At 42.8% G+C, this 21236-nt stretch overlaps 1 protein-coding gene across 5 annotated transcripts in view; it reads left to right on the top strand.

The window, feature by feature from the left end:
* Nucleotides 1-21236, top strand: part of LOC106743458 (potassium voltage-gated channel protein Shal) — a 115904-nt gene that overhangs the window by 80567 nt on the left and 14101 nt on the right. The window contains exon 5 of one of the 5 annotated variants that reach the window (XM_014617322.1): nt 5845-5895. The exons of 1 other annotated variant lie outside the window; for it this stretch is intronic. In XM_014617322.1, coding sequence (XP_014472808.1) covers nt 5845-5895 — 51 coding nt within the window. Of the gene's footprint in view, nt 1-5844; nt 5896-11520; nt 12826-21236 lie in introns of those variants that run through there. 3 more of the 5 variants (XM_014617316.1, XM_014617336.1, XM_014617346.1) reach the window with 3 other exon arrangements.

Here is a 21236-nt window from a genome sequence, read left to right on the forward strand (position 1 = left end):
TTATTTTTCGAGAAAAATAGTTGCGGCACATTTAACGTCTTTAAGGTAGTTGTATCACAGTGGCACATATATCGAAGGGGTCACTCATAAATTTAGTATTTACTGAACAGAATTACATTCCTATATATTTATTTTACCGTCTAAATAATAAATGTTAACTTGAAACGAAGTTGAGGTAGATATATATTTCATGCTCAATATTACATACAAATACGAAAATATTATTGTTTTATTTGTCTTTTTAACGCTATTTCTATGCATTAGTTAATCTAATAGAGATGCACAGGTAATAGAAAGAAGAATACAAGTGTTTAAATATGTACACGTGTCTCGAATATTATTATAAATTATGAACTTTACACGGCTATATTTTCATAATAAAATGGTCAATAATTCTAAAATTGTTCTATAATTGTTCTATAATGTCTCTATATAGTCTTAATGACACAGTAATTTTTCATTAATGTCCTAAATATAGTGTCGAAGAAATGAAAAATAGAAGTTAAAAATAGAATAACTAACTTCAACTTCACTTCTGTAGATATAAGAAATGTCATCATCTTCTAGTTGCGAATATCTCAGCTTCCGAATAATCAATCCACTTATAATTGCGCTAATAATTCGGTCATATTTAAATTTATACATAGCACAAGTTGCGAATAAATTCTTAAGAAACTCATTTTGTGTCACAACTACCATAGTGAGTCCAATTTAGGAAGCTCTCGAAGTTACATACCGTTAAGAGATTTCTCGCGGGTATAACATATTCAAAGAGTACACACACACATACACACACATGTGCACGTGAAACGCATCGAGTAATTCAGCGGAAATAATCGGAAGCAAGAGGAATTCACTAGTTGAACGTCGCGTTATATTATCAGAGCAAAACCGCAAGTTAAACGTTCAATATTAATTAAACTGCGGTACGACCGCTCCGTCGAGCATCGTCGATTTAATCGTTCGCGGCAAGTCCGGAAGATTCTGAAGGCAGTTTCCGGTCATGCGAGCGCGCCGCGTGAATAATTCATCCGAAACGGCGAATCGTCCGAGCGAAATCCTCTTTCATTCTTTCTTTCGGGCTGGTCGCGCGATGGCGTTCCAATTAGGGCGGAAGCGCTTCGATCGGCTTCTGCGCTCGTTACGAAAATTCTTGTTGATCTCCAGTGTAGGCGGAAAGGAAGCGAAGGTGGAGGGAGGGAGAGAGAGAGAGAGAGAGAGAAAGCGAGCGGGATAAAAGAAAGGACAAGGATGAGGAATATACGGAGCAAAGACGACAGACGGCCTCTCGGGGTAACTCGCGCGGACTCATTAAGCAGCCGTTTTACTTTGGCTCCTTCTCTAATACCCGTCTCGCTGCCCCGGTCTCTTTTTGCTCCCGCTCGACGTCGGCTCGACGGAGAAATCTGTCGCGCGTAAAATCGCCCGATCGAAATCGACACTTGCTGTTTTTACGTCCGTTCCAAATCCGCTAAAGCCGACCCATTTGCGCGTTGTTTTACTTTCCTCGACGGCGCTTGTCATATTAAAGGTTCTTGCCGTTTAAGTGAAGCGAAATATACTCGGAGAAGGAAAGATCAGTCGAATCGATATGACGATGAATCGAGATGAACGAATCAAACGCGTTTTCTTCGAAGGTAACGAGACCTCTGATCCTGAGAGTCGAATTTGATTTACATAAGAGCCAGAAATTCTGTTTCTTTCGGCCGAAACTCAGTTCGTTTATCATCACGTTAATTCAACCAAGCTTTCCTCCCCGTGTAATAATAATAAAAATAATGATAATGACAACTTTATTGTTGCACGTGTAGAGAGAAAGAAAATGTGAGTTACACGCGCGTCAACGTACGAAACAGTCGCAACGCTAATGAAAATTGTTTAGCGCACGTCGCGAAGATCATGTCAATTTTCCAACGTCAGATTCCTCCGATGCGCTTAATGGAAGGATCGATCGAGTGTTCGTTGAGACGGGGATTTCCTTTAAATAACTCATGCTCGTATTTTCCGGCGCGGCGCATGACGCGCGAACGTATCGATTCTCCGGGAACACGCGGTGTCAGATTGTAGCAGTAATTCCCGCGAAACGGCATTTAGTCGCGAGACAGAACGGTATTCTTGTTACAAGATATTAACGTAATGCTCCCAATAGTCCCGGGTACTTAGAAACCGTAGCTTAATCAAGCAATCAGCTTGATAATTAATCACATTCACAGTCTATTAACAGTAACAATAAGCCGCGTTATATCGCGTCTGTTAGAGCTCAGAACGAGCGAGCCCTCCATCGTGCGACGTAAAATATCGATTCCGGCGACTAACGATTCCGTAACACCGACCTGCGTGTGTTGCTACATCGCGCGGCTCACACTTCCGCGTGCGGATAATATAACAGGTGGTTTAAAGTAAATTACGCTCTTAACATCGCTACTCGGGTTTACTCGACTCTTCGCTATTTCTCGAGGTATTATATAGATTTTTAAAACGTTAATTGGATCGATGTGTCTCAGTGGCTTTTTTAATTAAGAAAACTGATCGTTGAGAGATTTTACAAAATTTTACGAAATTACGTAAGTTCACTTGCGAGCGAGTTGAGTCATCGATCACTTGTCTTACATAATTATATAATTTCATATTTAATTGCATAACGGCAATTTAGTTTAATAGAGTTTAATGGGATTTTAAGTTGAAGTTTAATCGGGCTGTCAACGTCAGATTCGTATTGAAAAGACTAGCGACTAGTGACTTGCACCTTACGCGAGCGTTAAACAACGGAGCCAAGTCGAAATGGCCTGGAAGAAGTCCGCGTTAAATATGTTCCGACAGTTTCAGCGCGACAATGAGTGTCTACGCAAATTTTCTTCCCTTGGAAGACACTTTCGATTCTTCCTAACTTATTCCGGGGGTTTGGAAGGCGCGAAGCTCTCGTTCGATTCCCCGTGCCTTTCGATTATCCTGTTTCGAGTGAATCCTCGTTGACCGATTATTCTGTTGCATTTGATATTACGGGCGATTATGGCCGGTGAGATCACACAGTTACTTACACTGCTAAAGCATAAGCGCACGTCACCCGTGTTATGCAGTATTAAATCGGCTCGAAATAAAACCGAGCGGGTATGTACGTATCGTTTTCTCTTTACGCGGCGCGTCGCCGTTTCTTGTTGAGAAACGTCCTCCGCGACGCAAAAAGCCCCGGTTATTCTGCATTTTTCATGGAAGTCGCCTGTCAAATTGCTCGAAGCGTGCGCGACGAATTGAAAACTTGACGGACTGCGACACTGGCCGGTGTGCACACAAGTACACAATCGAAAGAGGAGCGTGAGATCCGAAAGCGGCCTCGAGTCTTTACACTTCGCAACGCAAATCGGTTTGCGGTTGCGGTTTGCAACATAAAACGCAATATCTATAATCACACGGGAAGTTGTGTACGATATGTCTGTAATATGATTGATCTGTGCGAAGTATCTCGATGTGCCATTACTGTCTCAATTTGAGGGGGAGAGGGGGAGGGGCATCTCATGCTATAATCAATAAGCCGCGTGTGATATCTTACGAGCGGTTTCAGAATGGAGAATATGTGTGTGTGAGAAAAATAGAAGACTCTAGTCAGTCTCTTCCTACTCAGGCAACAATGATTTTTTATATTAGAGAACACGATATATATATATACACATTGAGAAAAAGATTTCTTCAAATTTAATAAATTTTATTGCGTCCAAACAAATTTCATCATTGGCATGGTTCAAAGAAATTAATGTTTCGGTTAATAAGTACGATTGTTATACTTTTCAACGAATGTGTCTTCATCTTAAATAAAAAATTTGTTCGAAACGAAAGATAATTTTCTTATAAAGAGATTATTTATTTCGTCTTATATATTTATTGTAACCAAATTATATTTCATTTGGCTACAAGACATTATCTCAAATAATAGTGTTCTTTCTGTTAAATAATAGAGTTTTTTTTTAATGAGACGATAACATTTTTACTCAAACAAATAATATTTCGTATATGTTGTTTCTATGAAACAAATTTTAGTCAAATAAATAGAAATACTAAATCTGAAGAAACCTTTTTCTCTGTGTAGGGGATCCATTAGAAAAGTTTTCACAGTTATCGAAGTGCCACAGGACGTGCGCTTGCGTTGCTTTTGCGAACGCTCGACGAGAATTCAGAGTTGTTGTAATCTTCATACACTTAAGCGGTTAGGCAAGCGTAAAGGTTTGTAAATTTTCTGAATAATGAATCTTGCGTAAATGAAACTTTTTCCCCGCGAGAGAAACGTGTGACGCGCGTCCCTTGGCATACACTAAAGTGTAATTAAGGATCATACATACGTAGTCGGCACGGTTAAAGAGCGTTGCAACACTTTTTAACCTGAGTGAGTTTCAAAGAAGATAAGTGAATTGTGCGCGATCGTTCTCACGATTTTTATTTGTCAAATTGTCAAAACGAAGAAAAGCAAAGAGAGACGTATTGCAGCCACCAGTCGCGCATCACTGTCGCTGAGAGACTATGCCGACCTTCCCTTCATTTTAATTTTTCGTTGAGCTTCCTGCATACAGACCCTGGCCATATTATTGGACGCACTTTGATTTTTCAACATAATACAGATTAGGAGAAGAAGAGAAGCTACTAATTTTATTTTTACCCGGTTAGAATAATTTTCGGCATCAATCAGCGCTTTTATTTCTGCAAAGTTTTGATGTGTCAAAGCATTCGTTTTACCCATAATTTTTGTAAACAATATTCATATTTTTCGCACAGAAATTTATTTTTCTAGTTAGTAGGCAAGGAATTTGAAGTTTCCCGTCACAAATAAGCAAAAGTTACACTAAATTTCAATTGACACACACTTAAAACACGTCTGTTCCCTTTTTACTATCAACAATGCAATTAGCATGAATTCATACTTGTTCATTGCGACAAGGTCGTGGTAACAGCCAAGTGAATTGACGTCATAAAAATGCCTTTCATAGAATAATTGTTCCTTAACACAATACGATCGATAAATGAGCTGTAATATAAAGCTGGTTCTCGGAACTCAATGAGATATAAAAAATTAAGGTGCGTCTAATAATATGGACAGGGACTGTGTTATTATTATCTGCATAATTTATTTCTCCGCGTCCAATCGGCCTGTGTTAAAATTCGGGGAAGGATGAAGGGACGAATCTGCGAGACGCGTCGAAATAAAGTTCGAGGTGCCGCCCGTGGAGGACCGCGGCTGTCGTGCTTAATAAGAGCCCGAACTTTTGAAGATTCGGGTGTGAAAGTTCCTCACATAGTTCGGAAGCGGGATCTGTTCCTCGAAGATGGCCCGAAGCGATCCTTCGCCGGAGTTTCTTTCGTTCACGCGGACACGGGAATTCAATTAAGCCGCTTTCGCAAAAGTTCGTCGCGCGCGCGAATACATCGCCCCGTCGATCACGGCTTTCCGCGGGTCAGATGGAGAACGGAACGCTTCTCCAGAAGTGGAAAAAGCCCTCGACCTGGAGGGAAAAGGGGGATCTGTCCTCGACGACGTCTATTTTATCGCGCAGTGCCGTCAACGTCAACGCGCTCGCGGATTTTTCCTCCCCTTTTTTCGCCGTGCCTCTCTCGCAATTTGCGCGCAATTAATCATGATCATCCCCCGGCCGAGCGTTATCGCGTCTCATGAAGACGTACGGAAGTTAATAGATCGTATCGCGGCAGAGTCGCGCATTAATATTTCCCGCTTCCGTTTCGCGCGCGCGCAAGAGTCATCGCAGCTCTCGCGCCGACGTCGGCGATGACGTCACGTCGGATTAACCGGCGCATTATGCACGCTATAATGTAACACGAGTTGCTTTTATGAATAATGCATAGCCGAAGGAACAGCGGGAGCCTGTAGTGGAGCACCCACTTCAGATCAGCCAGGCAAGACAAAATTGAATCTTAAGTGTACGTTCTAAAAAGCTCCGTCGATCCACTACTCGTCGTCGACCCAGTAACGAGCACACACAGCCTCTTTTTCCCCCCTCGTCTCCGTAGTCCTCTCGGCAGACTCTGTTACTATTAATTGTCAACCATTATGCGAAAGATTACACAGCACGCTCGATCGAGTGCTTCCTCGACTCGGACCGCGGACTTCGATCGCGAGAGAAACCTCCGAGATGAGCCGCGGATTCACAAGTCGCGCGGATAAAATGAGTTTTGCCGGAACAGCAAATTTTGTTGGTTAATACAGCGGAGAAATTTGTCGCACGGAGGAAATAATTTTGCCGTTGCGGCGAAACGTCGTTGCGACACCAGTGAAATTTAGCCGGTGCGATCAAATTACTTTGCTATCCCGGTGTATCCAGCAGATGGCAATTAATATTCTTAACAAATCTTTCGGCCAACCCGATTTTTCTCGCTGTCACTATGTTAACAAACACTTCGCTGTTGCAGCAAAATTCTCTTCTCCGTGCGACGGTCGATTCCGATTCGCGAAAATACTGAACGCCGACAGATGCGGGCAAATTCGCGAGCCGGAATGTTTCAACGAGACGAAAAATCGTACTTTCTCATTATCCGCACAATCGCTTCGATGTATCACCGTCTAAACATATTTACGCGAGTATTCGTTGTCCCGCTGTTTTAACAAATGATCCCGCTGTCACGACTGACGCACGCCCGCGCGCGCACACGTGCACACACACACACACATATATATGGTTATCTATCGCGAGATTAATTAATTTAAGTACCATCCAATTACACCGAAGCTACGTTGAAATTGTCGTCGTCGGGATGACGGGAGAGAAGAGCGCTTGTTAAATCCGCTCGGTCGGAAATACCCGCTCGAGCGTGCCGAATTTCTTCCCCCCCTCCGCCACCCCCCGACTACGTACCCGAATTACGTATTCACTTAATTTATGTGCGATACATGTGTAAAGCGCCTAATGTATGATTACGCTGCGGGCCTCACTCGCTCTGTCACCGTACATGCCCTCCCCCTCCCCTTGTACATACTATACTGTTATACTGTTATATCGAGTATCTCTGGCCGTGTAATTGCATGTCCAGTTGCAGAACTGTTATTACCTTTGGCATCAACGTTCAAGAGCCGTGTTTACATTCGCGAGCCGTCACCATTGTGCTACATTCCTGTTTCTCTCTCGCCGTTTTTTTTTTTCTCTCTCTCTCTCTCTCTCAGGTATACTCCGAGCAGCCGTCCGAACATACCCCCGGCGCATTACGAACGTGACGCGCCGATTATACAGGCCGCCGCGGCGTCGTCGCGCCGCGTGAGATCGCGGAGTCCACCGCGCGAGCGATCTCGCGAAACGCACGATTTTCCGCCCGACTCTCGACATCGCTCACGCACGGCTCATGCAGCGAGCGCTTTCACGTATCGGGATTTTGCAATCGAGCGTAAGTACGCAGACGGTGTCTCATTTCGGATTCGCCAAGCTCCCCGAGAACTCGCGCGTGATCGCTCGATGTTGCGTTTCGATCCCTCGCGCGTGCGCACAGTGATCTGAAAATAGAAATTTCTTGGCTAAAATTCATTTTTTGGAAGTCTCACCTCGGGCTGACGCAAAAATGCAGTTTTATTATGTCCTGTACGAAGAATAAAGCGCTACAGATGCAGGTTAATAATTGCCCCGAAACCTCGTGATAAATATTTTTATTTTGGATCAAGTGAAATATTTATTTGATCCAGGTGAAATTTACTTAATCTAACTAAAAATTTACCGAGGAATATCGGAGTATTTACTTGAATCCAGCGCTTTTTTCCTGCATAATCGAAATATTATTATAATATAAAATATTATTATAATATGAATATTATTATAATATAAAAATTATAAATTGTTATCATTTATTATTCTTTATCATTCATCGGTAAATGTGTTGTTAAAAATATCGCTCACTCTAGGGTAACCTTTAGTCACATATCATACCGTCAAAATTGTGCTACATATTATATTAACATATTTTATTAACTAATAGCGGTATATAACTAGTAGTGGTACATAATGACATTATATATATTTAATATACTCTAAAAGAATGGCACGAAGTAATTAATTTCACAATTTTTTGCATTTTTCTTATTTTTGAAGTGAGGCAATAACTAGATTTGTGATTGAAACAAGCGTAATTTTACAACTTTACAACTTTGGTAAAGTATTTTTTTGTCAATAGTCCAGGAAATGTTTTCAGAATTTCTGAAAGGTTCTGAAAAAAAAAACTACGGTTGTATATAATAATTGTCAACATTTGCACTACCAGAATCTGCGATATTCGTTTTGCGCTTTTTATAAAATAACTGACCTTTTTTATATCTGTATAACACGTTCTACCGAACTTTATATGAAGTTTCGAGAGAATCAGAAAATAAAAACATTCAATTAAATAATCCTAAAATTCAATTAAAAACTTCTCCAAAATGATATAAATTCTTTTATTCTAGAATATCGTGGAAGAAAAAATGTTGCACCCTTTAGAAGAAACTATTCGCGAGAAAATGAAGTTATTTTGTATTTATCTAAAAAAAAAGGTGAGGTAAATATCGAATCACAAGCAGTTACTTTTCCGCTTCGAAAGGACACCTCATGTATACAAAAAAGTCGTTTTTATCAAGGTTCAGAGTTTTGGCCAAAAGTTTTCACTTTTAAATCGCTGTCACAGTGGTAGGAATTCCTCTCGGGTTCCGTCGTACTTTCGTCGTCTACTTTTGCCCGCGGTCTTCATTATTTAACGCACGCTTTTCTGTCACGCTTATAGTCCTCCGTTTATTCCTACCTCATGCAGGTGAGGATCGACCGCTCTTTCGCTGGCGAGAGTCACACACGTGTTTCGCGCCGTAGCCTGTATAATCGGCTACTCATAACTGTACACGTGCATACATACCGTATCACAGCCGTATCATAGCCGTGCCTTAGGTAGTTCCTTTCCGAAATTTTACTCCGCGCGGTGAGCAAGATTAATTACTAGTATTGCTCTTTATCTCCGTCGGGGGTCGCGTCGATTACAGCCGGCCGGTTGATTAATCGACCTGGAAGCCGAGAAGCGCATGCAGCTTTCCAGTTAATAACTTTCGTGGATTCTTCGCGGTGTCCGTTGCCTGCGAGGCTACCTGCGATTTTCCTGCCTGTCCGTCCGCGTCGCGCCTCCCCCGCATTGATTAATTGGCGTCCAACAGGTATGACGACGACGGCCGATCGGCTGTAAACGTTTGCGAGGTTGTCGCGCCGCATATTCCCTCTTGCTCGCATACTCGTCTCTCGATCGATATGAGAGAACCGGACGCGAGTTTTTAGCGCGTCCGATCATCATTGAAGCGACCGTGGTGCGAAAATGGCAACGCCATTCGAATTTGCGCGAGGACACGAGCGCTCCGTGTTGTCCCCCCCCCCCTTTTTTTTATCCCCCTCGACGGTGGCAGGATTTGAATAACACACGCGCGACAACCGAGTACGTGTCGTTTTTCCTCTCTCACAGTCATTTTTCGAGCCAGCTTTTTCGTGCACAGCGCGATGATTCGGTCCCCATCGTGTAAACGCGTCGGGTTACTACGCGCGCACGCGGGAATATTCATCGTTCGGTCGTTACGTTGCGTAACGATGCATGCACCGCGGACACACTTTGGAAATCATTGAAATACGAAGGAACGAAGCGTTTCTCCCTCGAAACGCGAAGCTCTTCGACACAACGCCGTAACAGTTTCGCAAGCCGCAACGATCTTCCCCTTCTTCCTTTTGCGAGCGATCGACTCGCCGGGACCGACTCGAGCCGATCTCGTTCGGACGCACAACGTAATTCACGTGTACATGTATCTCTCTCTCTAACATGATGTGTTTGTATATTCTGTATATCATGAACGTGTCGTGACATTCTTGTGAAACGTCCCGTAGAAAGTGTTCCCTCCTGCGGTAAGGTAAGAATCAATAATGTACAGATCGTCTCTCTTTAATCCCCGACTTCGTTCTGTCTGATAATGAACGTCTTGTATTCTCGTCAGTGGCAGTGCATACACAGGATTTATATATATATTGTATTGTTCATAATATAACACGCACACACTTATCTCCAGAGCACCTTGTATAAATGTATATATATATATATATTGATTTATGTGTACGTTGATTAATCGATCTCTCTTTCTCTCTTTCCTCTCTTTCTCTCTCTTTGACTCTCTCTCTCTCTCTCTCTCTCTTAGACTTTCATAAACGATCTTCGAATATTGTAACGAGAGAGCAGTTGTGCATCGGGACGCAACACGATGTCGCGATGTCTTTTCATGGCTGTGAGCACAGCCGTTGCTGCGCTCGGCAATTCGGCGGAGAATGATTGCGCGGAAAATTGCGTCGTCCGCGCTTATTAGCTTTTCCGCTTTCCCTGATCGGCGGAAAACAGTGCGATTCGCTCGAGCGCTCGCACGCGGATTATTTGACTAGTTCGAGGGGGAGGAAGGGGCGGGGGAAGGGGAAGCACGCGATGTGACGGCGTCGATGTTTGCGACGAGTTAATTCGTTCTCGTCGATGATGCGCTTGGCGTGTGCGTCACTTCGTCGATTTGCAGGCTTTTCCGAGGTTGTTGGATCGAAACGCCGTGAAGACACGGCCGACGGTATGATATTCTTCGAAAATCGGCGAAATCGAATTTCATTGGACGCGTACTCGCGAGATTAAACACCGGAGCATCGCACGTGTAGATTCTTACGCTTCGCGCTAAGATTGATGATTCACGGTGGGCGTGTTAATTGGAAAACGCAAGAGTTGGTACGGGGACGAGAGAGAGTGTAACTTACGGATACATTCTGTATTCCGTAATAATATTTACCTCTTAACGATTAGAATGAGAAACACGGTACAAAGTTGAGAAATTTTTCTCCCGTGGGGCGCACGTAAATTTCCAATGAAAGATTTCCAACCGTCTGCTGCTAATTAGGAGACGGTGATATCGATATATACAGGGGAGGAAGTGTATTTCGGGTGATAACCGTTTCCGAATTTGATTCGGGCAAAGGTACGCAAAATGATTGCGTACATTAACACTCAGGGAGTCGAGGAGTCATCGCGAATATAAATATCTTCGCGCAATCTCATCCGGATAGAAGTGACACCCTCTCTCCGTACAAATTCGATACTAGCTAAATTTAACGTGTCTCGCATAAGATCGATAGCGATATTTTGTAATTCAACGTATCAGTGTTATTTTCAGTAGTCCCGTCATGGCTGAATAGCAAAGAAAGAATGGAGGAAGGAATTGTGTGAAAGGGTCACGGTGCAACGGGGTAGTGATTAGGGAGCGTAGTTTTGTAAAAAGGAAACAATGATAGATCTCTCTGTTGAAGCTTTATTTTTACAGCCTCATCATATATTCACCCACCCACGCTCGCGTTCACGGACGCATATATAGACACACAAACATATATACATACATCCATATATAGATCGATAGATCGCGGTGGTAGACGAAACTCTTTAGGGGAAGGCCAGTAGAAAGCATTAGCGTAGGCGTGCCTAGCGTGCAACAATGTAGTGTGTGCTTGTGGTTGTGGATTTCAGCAGGCGTACAGTCAATACATCCCGGCTACAAGAGCCCAAGAGTCTGGGGCCCAGGGTGGGCAGACGGGGGTCGCCATGGACGGCACTTACCTCGTCGAGGCCTCGTTCTGAAAAGGCCCCTCGCGCACTGCAAATTGACCTTAAAAAAACGAAACCGAATTGGATCGAGAGCCAAGAGGGAGAGAGAGAGAGAGAGAGAGAGAGGGGGAGAAAAGAAACAGAATAAAACAGAGCGTGTGAAACCGAATCGAGAAAACGCGATGCCGTGTTGCGCGAGAATTTATTAAAATTAGAAACCGTGAGAAGACGCGTCTCGAAGTGGAAGGAAGGATAAATAAGTAAACGCGAACGCACACGCGTGTAACGCGCTAGAGAGATCCGGAGCTTTGCGAACACACGAGGGCCAAGACACACTCGTCTGTCGACGTAAAGCGGATATAATCTAGAGTAACCGAGAGAGAAAGAGAGAGAGAGAGAGAGAGAAAGAGGGAGAAAAGGGAGAGAGAAAAGTGAAGGTAACAGATATACATATATGTGCGCTTGTATATAAGTACTTATGCACGTGTCTGGCAGAGAGAACGAAAGAGAGAGGAAGAACAGTGGCCAATCGAATAAGTGAGAGATAGAGAGATAAAGTATGAGAGTAAAAAAAAAAAATATATATATATATAGAGAGAGAGAGAGCGAAAAAAAATATATAAAATATGTACATATGTATCGACTCGCCGACCGTTTGCGTCCTAAGAAAACTACCAAAAAAATAACCCACAAACAACACAAGCAAAGACACACACAGTTGCGCAAAATCCACAAAGTCAATCAATCAAATTCTTCTATTTCATCATTTCCGTGCCACCTCCGACCCCCGACGACGACGACGACGACGACGACGATCATGACGCTGCCGATTGGACCCAATATCACTACGACCCAACATCACCACCGACGACCCGACGATACTTCGGCGCCGCTGCCACCGCTGTCGCCGTCGCCGTGTCGCCGTCATCGTCATCCTTACCTCCTCTTCGTCATCGCCTTTGTCGGAACGGACAACAACGACGATGTCGACGACGAAAACGACTCGAATACGAAAATACGAAAAAAACAAACAAATCTCACACGCATGCACATGCGGCGACAAATAACGCAATCGTCGCTTTACACACCGGCCCTGATCGATCGATCGATTCGATCGCGAACGCTCGATCGAAAATCACGTAGAGCCTGTCCTATCAACTAACTTCGAACGAGAGCAAGGACAGAGTGGTGCTCATATACGGCGACCGTATACAGGTGCGAAAAAAGGTAAAGAAACTGTGTTGTGCTCGACCGACTGAAATTGTGAAAACGATGATGAGGATGATGATGATAATGCTGATGATAATGATGATGATGATGATTATGATGATGATGATTATGATGATGATAATGGTGATAATGATGATAATGCTGATGCTGCTGCTGATGATTATGGAGATGTGTGATGAGATATATATATACATATATATATATATATATTATATATATATACGTACATTTTGATAGATTTATGTGTGATGAAGCTATATGGATTGTTCGGTCGCCGCGCTTCAGCGTCCTCAGCCATAAAGCGAGAAATACTGCAAAATCTCCCCTCAGCAACCCTTCAGTCTGTCCCTTCCGATGCCCGATAATAGCGATGGAATCCTGGATTGGCTTGTTCGGTGTCCGCTTTCGCCCTCGAAAGAGATCCTCCTTTTCCGCCACGCTTATAGGGGCACTCTTGCATCCACCGGAGGTCTCGTCTCGAGACCGTGCATTTAATATACATTATACTGTCTAGTGTTCAGTTTGCTTCTTCTGGTTATGGATGTATGGCTGTGCCTTGCTTCCGGGGAGGTGGTCGGAGATGCTTTCAGAGATGTTGCGGGCGCTTTTAGGGGTTGATGGTTTCTCGCGTCTACGTGAACATCGTCTTGAATCTTTTATCGCGCGTAATTCAATATAAGAACAAATGTAACGTCGGAAAAATCATGTACATGATGGGTTTGCGGATATTTCAAATGCACAACAGCTACGAGATTAGCGAAAATCTCAATTGTTAAATTCGCATTTTAGCGAGATTTTCCTTACGATAATTTTAATTTTAATTTAAGCAGGGTATATTTGATGATATGTCGTTAATCGAACTTTAACGAAGGTGCGAATTAATTATCACAGTAGAATTTCTCCCTCGTTCTTCGAAACGCGGGCCTGCTTAATTAATTTTCGATTTGCCGCGCGTTGACGATATTCTCCTTCTTTCCGCCGACTCTTTCATTAAACCCTTTCATTATGCCCGCGAAGCTGGAAAACTTTTTTGCAAGGTGAAGACTTATCGGAGGAAAGTTCGGGGAAACTTTTCGTTTTAACGTATGGGTGAAAAGTCGATTCCTTATTTATTAGCAAAACATTTATCTTGTTCAATATTTAAACATACTGGTGCACAATTTCGAATTAATTAATATTGATGATGTTAATGCGCACACACACACACATGCATACATACACACACATATATATATATATATACATATATACATATAGTCATGGACAGAAAGGAAGTTGTCGCATTCCCTAGGTATACTAATATTAGAAATTTCGAATTATTAATTATTATCGTAATTAATATAATTTTTTAATATTCGTGCATCATAACTGCTGCTTTGGAGCATCTTTGTCAGTTTACTGAATAATCAGCAGTTACAATGCACGAATACTCAGAAATGGTACTCTAAATTCGAAAGGGAATGCGACAATCTATTTGTCCACAACTGTACACATACGTACACACCTACATACATGCATATATACATATGTATATACATGTATATATATACATGTGTGTGTGTGTGTGTGTGTGTGTGTGTGTGTGTGTGTGTGTGTGTGTGCACACACAAATCAGTATGGTATAACTTGATAAATTGCGTCACATGTGACATCTTTGTTCAAATATTCACGCGTTTCCCTCTGCAAATATGATCTCAAACTGAAATTTTTATCTCGCGCATGTGAACGCTACAGTTATTAATTTAAACAAAGTGAAATATCGGAGAGACATCGCACCGTTAGTTTCTGATGGGACGGATATTTCCGCCGAAAATATTCGCCACGAAATTTGCGGCGTTTCACCGTCCTCCCCGTTCCCATGTTGTGAAGCCCGTCAAATTTTAGTAATCCGATCTCGCCGGTGAATGTGAAAATTGACGACCGAGATCAGCGTTATGATACGCCGGCTTTGCGCTTTTCTTTTTTACAACACGACGCTTTATCCCCATGCAATCCCCGCGCGACATCGTCCCCATCACTATCGTAACCTGCAGCGCAACTTATCCCCGCCTTCGACACGCGTCTCTTTTTGTTAAAATTTCGGGCGTGAAACACACGCGAGAGGCATCCAAATGAGGAAGAGGAAAAATCGCGAAAAGAAAAATTGCGTCGTTTCTTTTTGAAATCGTCCTCAAAATATTATCCTATATAATTTTCAGCCGTTCCATCCGTCCCTTTTGTAACATTTGCCCGTTCGGTTTGTGGATAATTTAGCGCATCCCGTGGGCGGCGTGAAAATCGACATCGCGATATCTTTCAGCGTCATCCCTCAGGCGTTCTTTCAACGTTCAATTTTTGGGGGAGCGTAATTTTCTTTCCCGGAAGTACGTCGATTCTCCGAAAATGGGGCGCATCTTTCATCATTCTGTCGTTTGGGGGGTGAAAGGATAAACATCTTTCACGGCTCAACTTGTCATTATCCTTCCTAAATAGATAAATTCATCGACGAACCTCGGGGATGAGCTTGTCGAGTTAAGATTTCCGCGAAACGAGATCTTATATCGAAGTATCCTGCATTGCGACGTGAAGCTTCATTAGCGTCTTGTTTTCGTGAGATTAAATTTTGCGCTTCTATCGATTCCATAATTATAAGAAGATATCTCGTGATATTTTGTTAATTAAGAACACGGACAAAGTCAAGGCAGTGCGCGAAGAATCTTGGATGTGCCATTTACCGAATATTACACGCGTCATCTGCTTTCAAATTGCGGATTAATGTTGGTCCCACTTTCGTGGTATCGATATTTCTGCCGACACGTGGATAAATACGTAGACCACCGGCTGCGCCCTCGCTTTCCCACGGGCTGCCCGTGTTTTTTTCTCTTTGGCTAAATAGAAATTCGCAACGGTCGCGGAGGATTCGAAGGGAGGTTGGACATAAAGGACCGTAAAGGAAAATACCAGCCGCGGAATAGGCCGTTAGATCCTCCCGTTTTTCTCTTTATCCCCCCTCCCCTTCCCTCCTATCTCTTTTTCTTCTTGCAGTTTCACGACAGATCTTTAAAAGTGTCGACGATTGAAACATTAGTTTCGTACTCCCTTTCGAGATTTTACGCTCTGAAAAGTACCTTCGCTGTCGAAACGAACGCTCGTTTTCCTCTCACTCCTTGTTCTTTTTTTTCCCTCTTTCTCTCTCACTCGCCTTTACGACATACTTTACACGCGCTCGGCGAAAATATTTTTTCAAACGTTCCGCGAACAAACGACGGAAGATGACAACACGATGTTGTCGCAGCATTTGCATTCCCGGCAAATCGGCCCGCTTGTCCCATCCGTAACCCGCCGCTCTTCTTCCCTTCCCCTTTCTCTCTCTCTCCCTCTCTCTTTCTCTCTCTCCCTCTTTCTCTCTCTGTCGCTCGAGTTTATTATTTTACCAACAAATTTGCTCTACACGAATAAATTCCCGACCTCTGAACGATAGGATTTCTCGTTGTGTAGATTTTTACAAATGGAGTCGTACTATCATATATGCACGTGCAATCCCGTACATCCGTCCAATTGTACGGAAAAAATTGCGTCCAGAGAGGGGCGGGAGGGAAGTAACTCCACAATTCTGTTTGTTTCTCGTAAAATCGCGCAATTTTAGAAAAAGGCTGCTTTTTCAATCCTCGCGCATTCTACCGCTCCCCGTCGTCGCAATCTGTCGCATTAAAATTGCATTTGGACTTGTCGCGTAACGAACGGAACTGCACAACCGGCTGTTTCGCCTCGCTTTGCGGTACAGCTGGCGTTTAATTCGGAGTAATTAAGGGTCGCCCTAGCGACTATCAAAGACCGCGTCCGTCTCGCCGCTCGCGTTACCGCGCGCGTTTTTCTAAAACGCACATTTCACGGGAGAAACGAGCGGTCGTATTCGCGATTTTCAATCGACGCGCCGCGGCTGGCCCTCTTTTCGTCCGTTCTTGTCCCGTCGTCGTATCACAGAATCGCCCGGCGCGCGTGTACACGTGATCAAATAAATAGGTAAATAAATAAATAAGCCGGCAGAGAGTAAACCGTACGAAGTAACATCTCGTGCGACGTGGTGTGCGGCGAGCTGGAATGAGAATTCAACAAACCGGACGGAGCATTTGCATCGCTCCGCGACGGTGGCGTAATTAGACGTACGAGGCGTAATTAGATGTTACGAAAGTAACTATCAAAGGCTGCGCAGAGACCGCGCATTTATTTCGGCGGGACTTACCATCGTGGAGCTGCGTGTTAGTCGAATCCTCGTAAATGTGTAATAAATCTCGCATAAAGCTACGTAGAACCCGGCCGCCGTCGAATACGGCGAATAAATTTAAACCGGCGAAACCGATTTTACGTGTGTATATTCGCGCCATCGGAATCGCGAATGCTCGCGAAGGTGCGACGTGAAATTTGCTTTAAATTCTCCGCGCGTTCATCCGGCGGATCTACTTTATTCCGGCCGTCAATTTCCGCCTTTTACGATTCTCTCCGCTCGATGATACGAAAATTGAATTGCCCGCGGATTTTCGTCTTATCATCTTTTCTCTTTGCGACTGCCGAAAGACACAATTTTCGTCAACGACTAGAGAAACATCGCCGAGTAAATCATGTTTTTTTTCTTAACACTTTGCTGTACGTGTTTCGTATGAAGTTGTCGCGTTCTCTGATTCGAGCAAACGATTCATACACACTTGACTTCGATACGGTTTGTACTCTTCTTTCTCTATGTAATTCGGAATGCAGCCGATGGTCCAATGAGAGAGAGAGAGAGAGAGAGAGTTATTTTAAAAAATTCCCAAAATATAAATCGTCTCTTTGGGCCACCGGCTGCGCTCCGGACCGCATCGAGAAAGAAATGTTCAAACCGCTTTGAAATCAAGCGTACTGTTTAATTATTAACTGTACGGAAATGAAGGGAGCTTAATCGAGTATCTCATATATTTATAATCGGTTTCCCCCGGGTGTCGGGATGCAAAGCATCGTTCGTTCCGTCGCGTTTTAATATTTTTTGCGGAGCTGTACTCGCGCGTGAAATCAAGAGGCGCTCGTTTCAGTAATATTTAATATCCATATTTGATCTCTCCTCGTGCGCGTTTTATCGCGGTTTAATGCGGAAATAATTTCGGTCGACGTTGCAACGTTCTCTCAAAGATTCATAAATGCGCCACTTTATACCGAGCTCTTCGGTATTTCGCCGCATTAAAAATTCGACGGTTATTATCAAGACAAGAATGCATCTCGGATATTCACAAACGTTTACGGTGCCGCGAGAGAAATGGAAGATACAAATGGCTTTTCCGCATAAATCTCATTTTTATTTAAATCCCGATAATTTCGTTTTCCTCTTAAGGGGAAATGACGGTTTACCGTTTTTAATTCGCTCTCTTTCGGTCGAGTGTACAGAACTTCCCTGCAAGTTTGTTATTTTTTGATCGCAGAAAGGGGACAAAAAAATTATATAACAAACCGAATATTTAATATACCGTGCAAACAAATTGTAGAGCAATCGATTTTTTTCGCTTCTTCATTAGAACGTGGAAAACAGAAAAAGACGAATGAATTCAACCGCGATTGAAATTAATTAACTTTGATAAGAGCCGCGCGTTGCGCAACAAAATAAAATCACAACGCGAATCGCGTCACGCGAGATGTTAAGTCATGATTTTCTACAACCCACTTGCAAATGTCAAATTTACCATACGGTTTTAAGAAACACGAAGCGGAGGACATGAAACGCACCAGCCGTTGAAACTGTAAAACTACAGATCTTTTCGCTACAATTTCACTTTACAAATGTATAAAAATTGCATAAAGATTGGACATGAATCAAAATGTGTAAGCACAGGAAATATATTTCACGCCGGGATAGCCGAATGTACACAGAGGAAAAGATTTCTTTAGATTTAGTATTTCCATTTATTTGACTAAAATTTCATAGGAACAACATATACAAAATATTTGTTTCGGTAAAAATTTTATCGTCTTGTTCAAGAAAACTCGATTATTTAACAGAAAGAACGCTATTATTTGAAATAATACCTTCTAACCAAATAAAATATTCGGTCACAACAAATGCTTAAAATTAAGCAAATAATTTCTTCACAAGAAAATCTTCTTTCATTTGATAGACGCGCAAGCAAATGTTTTATTTAAGACAAAGATACATCGTTGGAAAGTCTAACAATCGTACTGATTAATCGATACGTTAGTTTCTTTGAAGCATGCCAGTGATAAAATTTGTTCGGATGCGATGAAATTTCTGAGATCTGACGAAATCTCTTTCTCAAGTGTACGTTGCTCGAACGTGAGGAGAAAGAAATTTGCACCGCTTTTGTCCCGCTCGAACTGCACTTCGCGAGTTGAACTATTCTCTTGACCACTGTCGGCTCTATTTTACCTTTACTCGCTTTTCCAATGCCCGCGGAAATTTCATCGCTAGTAAAATCGCCGCTCTCTCAGACGTGCCTGGTACATACTCGAATATGTACGCCACGTTCGCTGCATTCAGCCGCGCTCCATTCGATACACGCGCTTGACCTCGCGACACGTCACGATTTAGTGGCGCGCTCACGCGTGCGTGCATGCAAGGCGCGACTGCACTGCGGCGCGTCGCCTCGGCTAGGAATTATCCTGCGCTCAGGGAGGAATTATTGGGCCGGACGCTTTTCCATCGCGAGATCGGAGGGATTAAGGGCCACGTGTCGCGTGGAGGTCCGCGCGCGCCTTAAATTCGTCGCGAATCTACTGCATTGCAGTTCGCGCGAATGCAGTCGTACGGACCGTAGGGACGGGTAGGCGGGCGAGCTGAACGGCGCAAAATTTTTGTGGTTCAACAACGCGCGCGCCTTTCTCCATTTATCTTTGCCGGCAGGTCTCGAGACGTCCTGCGGCAATTTTAAAACTTGTTAACGCGTTGCCAACTGAGCGAATTGCCAGGCTTTGGAAACAATACGATATCATATTTCCTTTGTGCAAGTAGGACATTTACTCGTATGTATGAAAACAGTTGGGGCAAGTGTTAAATTCGTGATATTGAGAATATCAGAATTTAGTTTTAAAAATATTTACTGGACAGGAAAGTCGAGATTTAAAATCATTTCTTTAAGAAAGCAAAATATTACATAATTCTAGTAAATGTTCTCTGAAATTTAGGATCATTTTACATTTACATTCAATAATTTATTTACAAATTAATGTATTACTGCGTTCAAGTAAATATTTACCATAAGCCATTAAAGTATACTTAAATTGATAAAAATATTATTTGATTTGAGAGATTGAAAAACAGGTAATTACATTTATTTGATTTTAGCACTTTTTTTTGTGAAATGAAATTTAAAGGTAAAAATAATGAACATATATTTTATGTAGGCTCTGTGGGGATGACTAACCGAGAAGAGACATAACGAGCTTTCGAAAGCCTAATTACGGTTCTTGTACGGCGACATATAAAACAATAATAATTTTTTCTACATAAAGACTTTAGGTCGATCAATAATTATCTCGAAAAGAATAGTTCTATTCGAGATCAACTTGGCAATGTGTTAATATATTATCATACCGCAATTTATTCTCTCTATACTGCTGTGTGTGAAAATGATCACGCGAACGTCGTACAGTGTTCAAACGGTATTATTTGTTTTTACTGGATGAAGGAGAATTCGAGGGAGAGATAAGTATGACGTAACGCGCGGGGCATAAAATACGTTTGGGGCAATCAGACTATCTTCGTTGTTTGTCTTGTTCGGGGCCGTTTCTCCCGGGGTGTGAAATATTGTCTCGTCGCGGTGTTACATGGATATTGTCGGTAACTTTGTTTTCTTACAAAGCGCATCTTCAAACGCGAATGATCAACGGCGGTATTAACGTAGTAGGGCATCTTCGGTGCCTGAGGGATGTATCTAAAAATATCCGCGTTGCATGTGGATTTCCCACGCAAGAGGTAGATCTCCGGGTTTTCTCCACGTGGCGTGGTATTTTTAAACGTTCCCAGCCCGCGAATAAGGAAGGGAATAAGAAACGTGAAATCGACACACGCGGATCAAAATAAGAGACGTGACGTAGATATAACGTTAGTTAAAGTTTCAAGTGTTCCTAATTGAGTCCTCTTCGCTACTATTAACAACTAAGCGAAAACGTGAAATCAATCTGTACAGAAGCAGGTGTTGTCCAGAGTGTATCTAATCAGAGTTGCGACTCGAGGAGGGTCCCGTTGTTTTTCATCGAAATTGCGCGAGAGAGAAAGAAATACGTGCGGTCTCTGTCTATCATACAGGCTGCGTTCTCTTTCGGCGTTCACACGCTGCAAACTCATTCTATCTTCTTTTGACATGTAACGAACAACAAGGATAGAATGACGGCATGTGAGCGCCCGAAAAGAACGCAGCCGTAATATCTCAGTCAGCTGTATCGTAAGT

This window comes from Dinoponera quadriceps, unplaced genomic scaffold (genome assembly GCF_001313825.1).
Source record: "Dinoponera quadriceps isolate SergipeBrazil2010 unplaced genomic scaffold, ASM131382v1 scaffold9, whole genome shotgun sequence".
Classification (NCBI taxonomy): Eukaryota; Metazoa; Arthropoda; class Insecta; order Hymenoptera; family Formicidae; genus Dinoponera; species Dinoponera quadriceps.